The 14,523-nt window shown below is 43.4% G+C and overlaps 1 protein-coding gene across 2 annotated transcripts in view; it reads right to left on the bottom strand.

Annotated features, from left to right (window-relative positions):
* Positions 1-14,523, bottom strand: part of LOC100548072 (store-operated calcium entry regulator STIMATE-like) — a 31,542-nt gene that overhangs the window by 3,857 nt on the left and 13,162 nt on the right. For both annotated transcript variants that reach the window (XM_010713850.4, XM_010713912.4), the window contains exons 4-7: positions 13,867-13,988; positions 6,785-6,903; positions 5,655-5,738; positions 3,738-3,851 (exon numbers count right to left, since the gene is read on the bottom strand). In XM_010713850.4, coding sequence (XP_010712152.2) covers positions 3,738-3,851; positions 5,655-5,738; positions 6,785-6,903; positions 13,867-13,988 — 439 coding nt within the window. The remainder of the gene's footprint in view (positions 1-3,737; positions 3,852-5,654; positions 5,739-6,784; positions 6,904-13,866; positions 13,989-14,523) is intronic.

Genomic DNA, 14,523 nt, shown 5'->3' with positions numbered 1-14,523 from the left:
TTCAAAGAGGGGAGAAAAGAAGCAGCAGAAGCTCACTTATTTTCCCTGAGGAAAAAACTAAAACAAGTCCAAAAAGATCAAATACAACATCATTAAAACTGACTTGTTTTCCTAAGTGGTGAAAACAAAGAAACTACTGATACGATTTGAAGTTTATCGACACTTACAAGAACAAGGGAAAAGAAACACAGGTCAAGGGCAGGACACAAGCAAAGCAGAAATCAGGGCCAAGCAGATGAATGCACTTCCCTAGCCTGAATAGCACCAGATTCAGACAGGCACTCTGAAGTTACCTATCCATCCCACACAAAGGCAAAAATGGACTGAGCATTTACCAAGATAGGACAAGTGTGACAGAGGGAAGATTTAAGGCTCACTTGGAAGCAAGAGTGAAATTCTTCTGCACTAAAACTAAAAAACAGAGTTTCAATATGAAAAAGAAAATAAATCACAGAACTGCAGGGGTTGGAAAGGACCTCAAGAGATTGAGTTTTAACTCCCCTGCCAAAGCAGGTTCCCTACAATAGGTCACACAGGTAGGCATCCAGATGAATCTTGAGTATCTCCATAGAAGGAGACTCCACAACCTCCTTGGGCAGCCTGTGGCAGTGCTCCATCACCCTTACTGTGAAGAAGTTCTGCATGTTAACATGGAACTTCCTACATTCAAATTTTAAGCCATTACTCCTTGTCCTATTCCTAAGCATCACAGCAGTTTCATTATAAATAAGAGTCCAGTGGCATATCATTGGCTCACAGAAGAGCTTTGAAACCCGGGAGATGGGCATTTATTTGATTTGCACTACAGCTGTGGAGTCAGCAAACAACATCAGTGGTAGAATAGCTAGGTCTCCTTTTATTACTCATCTGAACTGTCAAGGACAAAACCAGCATTTCATAGAATTGTTAAGGTTGGAAAAGACCACTAAGATCATCTAGTCCAACCATCTACCCATCCCCACCATGCCCACTAAATCACATCCCTCAGTGCCTTATCTACTTTCTTCTTGAACGCCTCCAGGGACAGTGACTCCACCTTGCTGGGCAGCCTGTTCCAATGCACTACTACTCTGAGAGTAAGTTTTCCCTAATATCCAACCTGTTGTTACTGCTGCTATCCCTATGGTAAGTGCTGAGTACAGTTTTTTAGCAGGTTAACTTCAGACCACTCCTTTCCTTTCTCCCCCTTCTTTTCCACAGAAACTACAAGTTCAAGTGAAAATAATGACACTACTGGTGAGATAGGCAGAGGGTTGAAATTCAAGAAGGCAGCATGACGGGGAGCTGTTGGCGCCTGCTGCTAGACAGTGCTGATGAACCCTGATAAACCAAAGGACACATTAGCCCCAGCCAGCCCTGCCCTGTACAGAGATGCTTCTCAGCAATCTCTCTCCTCCTGTCTAGGTAGGCAGCAGGGAGGGAAGAATAACCTGTTCACGTGGAGAAAGCTTAAGCAAAACAAGCCCCGAAAACCCTCATTTTCCGATTTTGAACCTAAATCCCAGCTGACCCAGCTGTAGCACTCAACCATCCAACACCGTATTTATCAGCACAAATTAAAAAGTGACAAAGCAGGAGTCTACTTCAAGGCCCGATGCCAAGAAGCAGAATTGGAAAAAAAAAAAAAAAAAATCACTCATGTCTGACTCTTTTTTTAATTAACATTCTTCCCTACCCGAATTATTTGTATAGTGCTGGAGAAGAGACACAGGAGCTTATCTGAGCAGTCCCTACAGACAGTTCCAGGTACAAACCTATCACCTTAGTACCTAAACTGTGGTGACGGATCAGACAGTTTCAAGGCAGACAGACAGCCTGCACATAGAAGGTTTCAAAGAAAGTTTTCATGAGAAAAGGAGCCAAATACTTGGAGGATATGCAAGGGATATTGACGGAAAGATTCAGCCTGCAGGAGTCCATACCCACCACATGAAGCACCCTACCTAGGTCAAGCTATCAGAAGAGGCTTTCCAGCTTGTGGAGATTAACAGGTATCCAAAAACTGAGCTAGAGGCCATAAAACACTTGTCCCCTCCAATGGAGTGAGGCAGGAGACAACTCCATTTCTATGGAGATCCAGTAACTTCAACACCATCTGTGTATCTACAGCAGCCCGAAGCTTATGATAACATCTGTGAGGTTCAGTGACCCAAGCTTAGGTTGCAACAGGTCGGAGAAGAGCTTGTAGCATCTGAGTTGCTGTCTAGTCAAAACAAGGGCAAGGAGGCAGCTAATATTAGCTGAATGTAAGCCTCAGAAACACTCCAGCATATCCAATCAGTGAAGCAGATCTTCACCATCAGTTTTATATTTTGAGTGGAGCTAGGTTGGAGGCCAGCCCAGGAAGCACCACTGTTGAACACATCAAGCAACCAGGACTGTGCTATAACCAGGGCACAGTTTCTACCTAGAGTTAATTCACCTTTATGTCCTAGGTAGCAGTCCTTAGCTTCAGTGTACAACTATTAAGACATCTTGGTACTGCTCAGCTCCTCTTCTCTCTCCAGATCAATACAGATTTCTTCAGGATGCCCCACAGCTCAGGAAACTCCCTGGGAAATATTGCTCACGTGTTCTCAGCAACCTAGCCAAGCCACAGCTGTTTATCTGGGTGTTGGGCCAAGAAGAATGATTCATTTGTCTCACCACTTGCTTACATCTGCCTGCCCTTCCTGCCAGAAGGGCAGATGCCATGTCCTCCTGAACCCCCAGGCCATCCTTATTGGACAGACCATCAAGGACTCTACTGAACACCACTACCCATGCATACATTGCAGACTGTATAGTAATTGGCCATCATGCTCATTAGTACAAGAACAGAGTTACTCTGTTAAATACCTTTTGCTTTCTCAGTGTTATTTCTGTCCATCCTAAATTCTTCAACTACTCCAGGAGCCAAACTATGACTGCCAGAAGTGATTTAACCTTAACTCTTGCCAGTGAACTGCAGGATACAATCACAGTGTCTCCTGATACCTGGAGTCAGGCACTGAGCACTCAAACAAGGGCTGGGAGCCAGGGGAAAGGAAGGAAATTCGACCCAGTGAATCAGGTTGTGGCTTCTGCAAAAAATCTGATGGGAAACTCAGGCAGTACCTGCCTGGCAGTCCACACGTCATTAACTACAGGAACAAAGCCTGCTGATACTGGAGCATTCCACTCCCACCCCAGTCTCCTTAACTTTAATAGTCAGGCTCAGATGATGCAAAACACAGCATTCTGCAGCTACAAGACCATTATTAGACTGAATAATTCAGAATACTGACAAAAAAAACAGGATTCCCAGCTGGGCCTTGTGCTTCCCCGCCCCACCCCTCTCCCCCCCCCCCCCCCCCCCCCAAAAAAAAGGAGGCTAATTGCAGCAAGGAAAGCAAGATCTGAGCCAAAATCAACTAAAATTAATAATAGCAAAGTTGATAGTACTAGGGCAGATGTGCCCACCAGCTTCAGCCTGTCACTCTTGTGATCCCCCACTCTCAAGATGGTGTCATACTAGAGAACAGTATTTCAGCACTTCTTTATAGATTGTGATACTACATCAAATCCTCCTAAGGAACCTCTCTTGACCTCAGCTACAAGCATCAGAAGTTATTTGGACTTCCCAAGGTCACCCCCATATTCATCAAACATCAGTCCAGGTCTATGTAACATGATGGTATACTGCATAGTTCTGGTAAAACAAAAGCCATACCCAAGTGCACAATTTAGTCTTTGACTTAGAACATTTTTGGTCTTACCTGAGATTCCTCACTCCTAGCTTGTGGGGTTTCTGTGGATCCATTGATGTTCAACATATCTTTCTGCTTGTGTTTCCTCATGATCAAGCTGTCCACAACCCAGAACAAAACGGCCTTGGGGAGAACAGAGTTTCATGAATAGACTGCAGAGACCAAAATATAAAGTCATGCAAGCCAAGCTACTTCTTTCTTCTCTTTTTGGATCCTCCAAACCTCCATCTTCCAGCAGCCCAATATCCAAATTAATCCTGTGTTAAGTTTATCTGTTAGGGTAGATGAGGCAAGTTGCTAAGGTCTCTCCCTCACAAATTCTGAGGATTCCCTTTTCACTGGAGACAAAAACAGATCACAACAGACCAAGTTTCTTCCAGAATTAATCACTGAACCAAAGTCATCCAGTATTCATTCACTTATTCTGCCTGCACCAGTCACTTTAAGAACTAGAGCTTGCTTTCAAGCAAGTGCACCGTGGGGTGGGGTTGGGAAGAGAGGTTGGAATAGCACAGGCAGGTAAACCCATCCTTGCCAACACTCCATCTATTGTACGAAGTATAAAAGTTCATCTCTTTTTCAGGGAGATCTCAATGCTAAGATCTTTTTCTCACTTGCCATATTGGGGTAGTAATTGATCTGTCAGTAAAACACTGCATAGAATCACACTGCATAGAATCAAGAGAACGAGAGAAAAAAGCTTTCACCAAACTAAGCTTGAGAATATCAGTAGTTTTGGGCGGTCCAAACTAATCTAGACAGATGGCTAATACTGAATGTTACTTTATAGTATCTTTAACTTTGAACTGCTGCTCCTCAGTCCCCATCACTACATCCGTTGCAAGAGCTTTAGCACTTCTGTTCATGTTCCCATGACTGCTTGCAAATTCAAGTGACAGAGACATCACAGCTTTAAATGATGCAGTTGGACAAAGACCATGTCTGGCAGAAGGTCTACTCCTGACAATACCCAACATCTCTCGAAAGGACCCAAGTCTCTTGTTTCAACAGTGCTTTCTATCCATGTTGCACTGCAAAGAAAAAAAAAAGAAAAAAGAAAAGAAAAGAAAAAAGCACAGCACATGTTCAATCCAGTACCCTCATACCAAATACATGTCACTATACTTGCAGAGAGATCTGCCATGCACTTCAATGGGACTTATGTACTCCTGGGACAACCAGATTGCTACTCTAATGGGACTCTAGCCTGTATTTCTGCTGAAAGCATGCTTTTTTGGCTACTCCAGTAGCCCTGGTGAATATAAGCAAGAAATAGCATTGTTTTTTCTCTTCAAGGTTGGAATACAAATAAGCGCTTGAGATATTTGCAGCTTTGTGCTGTTGGTAGCGACTCTTCACTTGGCATATACAACAAGGACATACAGTTGTTTTTCCTTCCTCAGCTACAGTACACTTAAAAAAAAAAAGCTTCCTTGATCAAGATTCTTGTGATGGATCATAGTAAGAGGACTTATTTGCCCTGAATGTCCACTGAATTATCTTGTCTTTTTTGCCTCTCTTCCCATACAACTTTCCTCCACTTTGATTCGCAATTGAAAGCGCAGCAAATTCCCACTGAAAACCCATTCCTATAAGAACTTCAACAGGCTTTGGAGCACCTTCGTTCCTTCCACGCTGCTGTTTAGATGCAATTCTCAACTGATGTGTTTCAACTGCACTCAAGAAAAGTAAAGAAATCAGCCACGCAGCAGCTTGGACAAAGGAGTGGGAGTTAGGAGCAGAGCCCTTGGTAGGCAGTAGCTACAGATTTGTGCTGGTAGCAAAGATCTTTGCTTCCACTCCCCTTTAACTTGTCCATCCACTTTGATTACTCAAGGCTGCCAAGCCATGTCCTGTACATTCTTCCCATTGGAAAGGACCCATTTCCAAACCACCCCATTTTGTACTTGCAATGACATCACTTACATTTACAATAAAAGGCACAACAAGCATGACCACGATGAGCTCCAACTGGGGGTTTGGGATGTAACTCAGGAGGATCTGCTGAAGCTGCAGAGAAGAAAAAGCATTTAGAAGCATTACTCAAATAGCTGTTTGCTGCAAACAGGATGCATTTTTAAGCTATGTCCTATCTAGGGCCCTGCATTCCTTGCTTTAGCCTAGCTCTTTGAGGTGGCTTAGGCTATTTCTTTTGCCCAGCTGCCAACATTTTGTTTTCAGCAATAAAATGAGTAAAGATAGACTTTAACTACCTGTGACAACAGCTGGTAGGATTGTTCTTGGCTTCTTGAGCCTAGCTGCAAACTATAGTCAGCATATTTGCACAGCCATGTGCCAGATCAATGTTCACAGCCAAGTTTGAACACTGTAGGCTGCTACATTTGAAAAAGAAGCCCTAAACAGGAGCAGATAAATGCTCCCACACTGCTGCAAGTAACAATACAATTAGGTCACATCAGCCCTTTTGGGTACAAGGCACCAAGTGCAAACACACTCAATACTGGGATGACCCCTTAATTCCTTAAATAGCTTTTGTACTAGTGAATTTCCCACAACGCCTGCCTTCCTCCATATAAATGGCTACAATTCCCAAAAGAATGTATGTTTTTTAATTAGAACAATCCCAACAAACTAATGTCCCTCTAGTTACCATTCAAAAGCATGAGGAGAAGGGTGGGGCAATACTCTATAGGGGTTAATTTGGAACAATCAGCAGTTTCCCTAGTTTAGGCACAAGACCACAAGTATATTGACTTGACAAGATAATGTGGAAATCCCCTGGCAGGACTGAAGCAGCTCAGCCACCAACCAGCCCAGACCATTTTATTCTTCTGAGAACGGAAAAGAAAACTGAAGAAAAATAATCATATTCCACTCATTCTTGACAAGCAGGAGAACATATCACAAAGCCAAGTTGTTATGAAAATCATGTTTCCTCAGACTTAAGTAATAGCTAATTATCACAGAGAGCTGTCAACAAGTCAAAAGGATTAAAGACCTATGATGATGTGGACCATTAACAGGGCAAAAACGACAAGAAAAAAAAAATCACAATAGCTGTAGCTAGGAAAATAAAATACAGCTTGGGAGCCTACCTTTGCCTTTGTCCAACTGGGGATCAGCAGGACAAGGATAATCAGGGTCTTCTCCACAGCCACAATCACCATGTAGAGGCTACACTGGCCAATCCAAGCAGCAGCTTGTGGAGGGTCACCTGGAAGAAGAGCACAGTACATAGACACAAGACAAGACAGCCTTGCAGATAAGTTACCTCAGGCTTGACATGTGTCCTATAATGCCCACATTCACCTTATGCATATGGTGAGAGAGACAGCCCAGGCTCTGCCCATGCTTATCCAGCAGCCCTCATATACTCAAGAACCACTGAAAGCTGAAAGAAACATTCCCAGTAGTTCAAGGAGATTAGCTAAACAGATGGATCTTGGTTTGGGAGACATTCTCCTCCTCTTGGGAAGAGCCCTGAATGTACAGAGCCTTGGGGATGCATCTTTTCCTTCTCCTTCAGCTACCAATAGGCATTGCAGGTATCCAGCCTACGGTACTGAGCTGTTTTGAGCTCAATATATACAAGGATAAGGGGAAGAAACCCTATTTGTGAAAGTGGCCAGTACCCCATCTGAAAGCACAGATCACTGTATACCCTTGTGTAGAGTAAGCTTGTGTGTGTGTCTATTTAGTGGGCATGGTGGTGATGGGTTGACACTTGGACTAAATGATCTTAGTAGCCTTTTTCAACCTTAGTGATTCTAGGATTCTAAGCTGCTGAGACTCCTAAGCTTTCAAATGGCTCCTTACACAAGCAAGCATTGCTTTCGGAACATTAGTAGCTTGGTTTGCCTCTCTTGTCAGGGTACCAGAGACTTCATTTCTCTTCACGTCAGCAAACCTAGAGTAGTCTGTAAAGAAGTTTCACCCCATCACCATTTTTCCCCCCTATTACTTTCTATAGAATAGTAAGCTCATAGGAACAATTCACAAAAAACCTGTTCCATATGGACCAGAGTTGCAGACTGATAATCTTTTCAAATAATCTGATAATCTTTTCTCCAACCCCCAAAACAAAGCACTGTGCAACAGATCCTTTTCTACACCTCCGAGTTACTCCCCTGCCAAATTTTACCTGCCTAATTTCCAAAAGTTTCTGGTCACTGATTTCAATGTAAGACAAAAGCTTTCAGTCCTAAACTGAATTATACTTTTGCTGATTGAGTGAATAAATGGTTATGTGACACTGTCTAAGCAAGAGACATTGGGTCCATCTTTTACAGCAAACCATTAAAAAAAAAATCAATGCTAATTAAATATGAATGCTTCCAATGAAGTACTTACCAAGTAATAATAAAAAAGCATATTTGTATTGCTAGCAGTGATAATGGCACTGTATCCATTACATGTGCTTGCTTCAGCCATCTGTAAGTACCCTCCCAGCTGGTTATCATTTTCCCAGGTCATCAGAATATCTTGGTTCTGCAAAACTGAGCTGCAATATCTGGCTTAGGAAAAAATGCAACACTTCCTCTTACCATCCAAATCTAAAGATAATCGCTGGTAGTGTTTGCTTCCAGAGGAATTGAGCCAGAACTTGGAACTGCACTTGTGCAAGATGCTCAAGCTACTTTTGGATGGCAACAGACAGGGAGCTCTGCCCTGCTTTTCTCAGCACAGTGCTGCTAGGACACAGGAAGGGAAGCCCACACAAGTAGTTTGCAAACATTGATCCAAATCATCATGCATACCTTTGGTCACAGAAACCAGCAGCACGGGCCAGGATTTACTAAGAGCTGCTATCTGACGAAATCCAGTACTGGGAGAATCTGCTTAGCAGGGAGTGCAAAAACAGGTCTGCATGCATGTTTGTCCTTCCTGTTATTTCTTAGCAATGTACCAAAATATCTGCAAAGCCACTGCTAAGAACAGAGGCATCCAGCTCGTCTCTCCATGCCAGAGAGCTCCATGTGATCACCTTGCATTCCAGCTTTATAATTGCCCAAGCCACAACTGAAGAGGGGAGAGAAGGAAGTGGAAGCTGTGGTTTCAAGATGCCGAGAGCCAGACCAGCAGGAACCACATGGAGAAGGAGCTGGGAAGGTTACGTGCAAGTGCAACCAGCACTGAAGATTTTGGAAAGCACACATCTGCACTCCCTGGCAGGCAGCAGCTGGATGGGTGGTCTGTGCAGCATCATTGGCAGTCTGCAGTTAAAGGCTGGGGTCAAAGAGGTTTTACTGCTCCTGGAGCCTCTCCTGATGAGTTCTGGTATCTACTCTTCTTCAGCCCTGGCTGAGCCTAGTGGGACTTTTTGCCTGATATCCCCAGACCAACCAATCCTTTCATAAGCCCTTAGGCTACCATCATCTATCAGAGCTCACACAGACAAAACAGGAAAACAAACATACCCATGGTCTCCTACTTGCAGCTGAACTCTTTGCCTTTTGCTCTGTCTCATCAGCTGTTGTGGTCAATCCCCTATGGGGAAACAGGGGCTGACAGCACAGCTTTGCAAGTCAGCTGTCCCACAGTGGTTGTGGTGACACCTGCAGCACGCTTTTCTCCGATGCCTCAGCCCTCTCCAAAAGCATCAGCAAGCTGCAGATACCTCCAAAATGCCTGCTCCCTCAACCCCCTTTTGGCAATAGGTCACTACCATTTGTTATCACGAGCAGCTATAGATCTTACTTCTGCATACTGTGCACTTAACAGCCCTAACCCTCCATCATTCAGATAAGCTTTGGTTAACATGGCTGAGATGCAGACAGTAAGAGAAACAATCTGCTGCCTAATCCAGCATAGAGCAGATTCACCCCATCCTTAATGCTTTCTCATCTAAATCATTTCTCCCTCACTCTCAGTCTTAAAGAAACCCTTCTTTTTCCTTACTACCCACCAGACCTCACCTTGTCAGAGGTGCCTCCGCCTCTGGAGCATCAAATATCCAGCTTCTCACTCTGATCCTTCCTGCATCGCCTGCATATCTCCTCTGCAGTAAGAGTTTCTAATAGCCCTTTGACATGCCCAGATTAAACAACAGAAGGATTTGCAAAGAGACCTGCAGACCTATGGGTCAGACGTAGCCACCTGCTCTATCACCTTCAGAAGCCTCAAGCTGCTACTTGGAACCTTGTTCTCCTCTTAAGACTCTAAGCTTTGTTTTCAGAACATAGGATGTTTCTGTACAGGAATGCATCCCAAACCACAGAATTACATGCCTTTATTGCCATTATCTAGCAGAAAGATCACAAGGTGTCTGAGAAGTTATTCTCCAGCATCCTGGTATCCCAGTGACAGAAGAGTGCTCACTTAGATCCTGGCTTCCTTCAGCCAGTATTGGGTTAGATGGTGGGGATGGGGAAATTCAGGCCAAGAGCATCCTTAGATGCCACTTAATGTCTTCAGTGAACCAAGCACTGCCCAGAAATCCCTCAGTCCATGGATGTGAGAGATTCCCCTGATATGGTGGTGATGGGTTGATAGCTGGACTATATGATCTTAGATTCATTATGGTTGGAAAGACTACTATGATTCTGTATCAGGTGTTTCCACTAGCAAATTTGGATGAGTGTCTCCAAAGCTGTTTCTGCCATCCAAGATAGCCAATCAACAAAACCCAGTTTGCTCCCTGGAGGCAGAAACCGATTCAATGCCCTCCCTTCGCTGCAAGCAAAACTTCCCTTTCTATGCAAGGAACAGAACAGGCACAAACGATCTCTGCAGATGTGCTAGAGAAAGCCACATCATGCTCCCTTTGAGTGGTTCCTCACTCATAAATCTTTGCCCTGCAACTCCTAGTGGAAAGGATGCACACTTTGCATTTTGACCATTCTCCTCCAGCACCCTATCCCACCATCAACATCACCTCCGTGAAACAGATCTAGGATCCCCCAGTGCCTGCAGCAACCTCTCAGACACAGCTCATATTCTGCTTGTGCGGGGGAGCCCAACTGCTTACAGAGCAAAAGCAGCACTCCTTGAGGTATTTGAGTTGTTACTATTCAACAGGATTAGTTTTAATCCAAGCTGTCTAATGTACCAAGCTGTCAAGGCCCACGTGTTAGTGCCAGACAGCTTTATTTGTAGTCTTCCAGAGACTACACATGCACTGAGCAGGTGGGAAAATATTTAACCATAGCCAGGGCAGAGAATTCAGGGAGGCTGAGGAAAAGTGAGTGTTTGAAAATACTGAAAGTTGTATTGGGTTAGATGGTAGGGATGGGGAAAATTAATAGAAACTCAGTGAAGAATATTTAAATTGTACCTCCAAGACAAAAGTATCTGTGTAATTCTCAATGCTATGTACAGAAAGCAAGAAATATTGGTAAAGCATCTGAATTGCATGCTAAGGACAAAACAGTCCCCTAGGTTAGAGCTATTTTCAGCAGTATTTCCTCAAGCATTAAGAGCCAGCTCCCTTGGCTGCTTCGGTTCATGGGAATATTTACTATGGAAATTTTGTAGGCCATCACAGCAGGGCCAGAAGCAGCCTACACAGGTCCTCAGTTAAACTCAGCAGCTGGCACAAAGCACATTCTGCTATAACTAAGTTTGACCAGAGGAGTTCAACAGACCACTAAACAGACTTCAGAGGCCTCCAAGCAATGCGCCTTTCCATTTCTGGACAGCAAATGAACACAAATCAAACAGAACAGTTAGTGACCACAGCCATGTTCCTATATAAGCCTGCCTCCCTGAATAACTTTTCAAGCCAAGATATCCACTTCTTCTCACCATTTCATGATGCTGCTCTTCAGCATTTGACTCACTCACTGCAAAAGTGTCTTAATATGAGTTGACAGAGTTTGTTTGCCTCAAAGTTCTATTTTAGAAGTACTTGAATATTTGAATTGGTACACACACAGCGCAGCGATGTTGCAGCCATCAAGAGGTTTCCCTCCACCAAGCTTTGTATAGGCACAAGAACTGGGAAGAGGCTGAAGGACTTGAACTTTGGTGGTTGATCAACTCCAGCCTCCATTTTTCAAAACCTACTTGACCCAACATGAAGAGTAAACCTTGCTAGTCTTCATTCTCAGGAGCCAAGCACCTCCAGAAGAGACAGCAGCCTTTTCAAATTTACCTTCCTATGCTTAAAATCCAAAGAGCTTCTGGGCAAAGATAGAGGAGCATAAAGGTATAGGAACCTTTGACTCTCCACTAGCTAAAGACAGGTCATTTCTGGCCTCAGCTGTCTCTGGCTAAGACTCAAGAGACTGATCTCAGAATGGGTGTCTCTCACTTTTTTTTTTTTTGGAAATATGAGAATAATCTATTTTAAACAGTCAGTTCTGGACAGCTGGTTGCCTGAGAGAACAGTGTAGGTTCTGTCTGCATCATGGATTTGGTGTTTTTGTGGTATTCTGCCTACCTTCCTCTGTAGGACAGCAGGAGAAACTTTTGCTCCTCAGGATAACTGAAAAAACAATGCAAGTCTGGTACAGCAATTAGTTCAGAAACTGAATCTGAAGCTTGTATTAAACTGTGGAGAGTTTGCCAGCATCTTTCAAACCAGACTGGAGGTTACTTAACAGCAGAGATGAGGATAGAGTTCTTAGCTCAGAAGCAAGATTTCATTTAATGTGCCATTTGACTACCATTTAACTTTTCCATCACAGTCATTCTGGCCAAGAATGGTGCTGGGTGGATGAGATTTAATCACCAGTTCAAAAACTAAATTCATACAGCAACAGAAACTTTTTTTTGTTAACAAAAATCAAGATTTCCTTGGAGGAGCAAGTTGTTTCCCTTCGCAGAGGTTGGCTTAGACTACAGAAACTTCAGCTCAAGAAGTTCATTACTACCCTGCAAGGCTAAAGCTGTCAATATGCATTAACATTTTCTTGCTTCTATTCAGCTGCAGACGTGGCATGTGTAGCAGGGCTCTGGGATGACTGCAGTTGGGCTTTGAGTACTCACTGCTCATAAAGTGAAAATGTACCAATGCCTGAACCAGGAATATTTATTCCTCTGCTGCCTCATTTGACTTAAGAACATTGCAGCCTTTAAAACTACTCTCAGGTTTAGCCACAAGTCACCTCACAAACCCAACCATCCCCTCTACCTTGTGCTGAAACCTATTTAGGTAGGTGTAGTACTCCCTCTCTTATGCACCAAAGAAGTCTCAACTAAAACTCAGAATTCAGTGTTGTTTCCACACTAATCCCACTTCAGTCTAAGTTTCACCAGCTTCTAGGGATACAGAGGAATGTCACAACCCTTAGAAAGACTTAATGATATAAAGACTTAAAAGTTATTCGTGTGAATGTGTACTTTCTAAATAAAAAGACTAATGCAAAATAGCCCAACGGGTTAACTTCTCCCTTCACAGCGGAGAAGCACTGCTCTCCTCCTTCTGAAGTGAAGTGCTACCCTCTAGTGGGGCTGTCGGAGAAAGGCTTTTTTTGAAACAATTTTCTCAACACAGAAATTGAAGCAGAGGCTGACAAGCTTACGTGCACTTTTTTTTTTTTAAATGAAAAATGGTTTTAAAATGTAATTTGGGGAAAACATATCATTTGATAACCCAGTTTTGTTGCTCTGTCAATGCCTACCATAGCTCAAGACAACTTCAAGAACTGCACATTTCAAAAAGAGGCTGAGGAAGTCAATAACAAAACCCCTACAACAGAGTCCTACAGAAAACCACTATGACATCCAAACACCATGATTTGTCACATGCATGTTGTTGAGGGATCATACACCTCAGGACATGTTCAACCTTTTATCACCAATCTTCTGTGCCCAAGCATGACTAATACAACAGCAGTTAGCATAACCTAGTTTTGCCCCCAAAACATAACATAATTAACATTCAGGGGAGGTTCAGGTTAGGTAACAGGAAGAATTTCTTCTCAGAAAGAGTGGTGAGGCATTACAACAGGTTGCCTGTGGAGGTGGTGGAATCACCACGCCTGGAGGTGTTCAAGAGAAGGGAAGATGCGGCACTAAGGGCATGGGTTAGTGGGTATGGCGGGGATGGGCTGATGATTGGACTAGATGATCTTAGTGTTTCTTTCCCCCCAGCCTTGAGTAGTGTTGATTGTTGACAGATAATAGAAGTTCATGTGTAATAGAAGTTCATGTTTTTCCCCTTAACCAGCCATTTTCTTCTTTCCTCTCACAGAGAAGAAACAAGTCACCTTTGTGCAGAGCTGTAAACACGTACCATATTCTCCAAAGACAAGATGTGTGCATTTCTGACGCTGCACAGCCCAGGAGACCACCTTCACACCAAGCCAAATCAGCAGCATCCCCAGCGTGGCATCAAGGATGAAATTAATAAGGTAGCTAGAAACAGAGGAAAAGGTCACTTTGTGAGGCTTCAAAATACAAGTTCAAGTTGTAGGTGTTCAAGTCTATATGACACTAGCTTCACTATGTATCTTCAAAATATAGAAATCTATCAAAAACTATGATAATATCCCCAAATCCCTACTTAGTGGTCCAAGCTTTCCTTCCTTGCCATATTACTGAATTTACCAACAGCCTTACCAGCTTGAGAGCCTGATCAGCAGTGGAAGGAGGCTTCACCATCTCCCTGGCACCACTCATTTATTCACACATTAAATACTTCTTGAGTTACTGTAGCTTAGGGTTTACTCCCCCAAAAAGAGAGGGTTCCATTTACAACTTCTTTTGTTCTTAAATTAAAAACAAAGTTTCACAGAAGCATAATGAAACAGGTACAATGGCCATAAGTTACCCCAGTGGAGACTCAAGTTGGATATTAGGAAAAATTTACTCTCAGAGCGATGAGGTATTGGCACAGGCTGCCCAGGGAGGCAGTGGAGTCACCATCCCGAGGTGTTCAACAAAAGAGTAG

The sequence above is a fragment of the Meleagris gallopavo genome, chromosome 1 (assembly GCF_905368555.1).
Source record: "Meleagris gallopavo chromosome 1, MGAL_WU_HG_1.1, whole genome shotgun sequence".
Taxonomy (NCBI): domain Eukaryota; kingdom Metazoa; phylum Chordata; class Aves; order Galliformes; family Phasianidae; genus Meleagris; species Meleagris gallopavo.
Note: the sequence above shows the minus strand (reverse complement) of the source record. Positions and strands in the feature narration are given on the sequence as shown.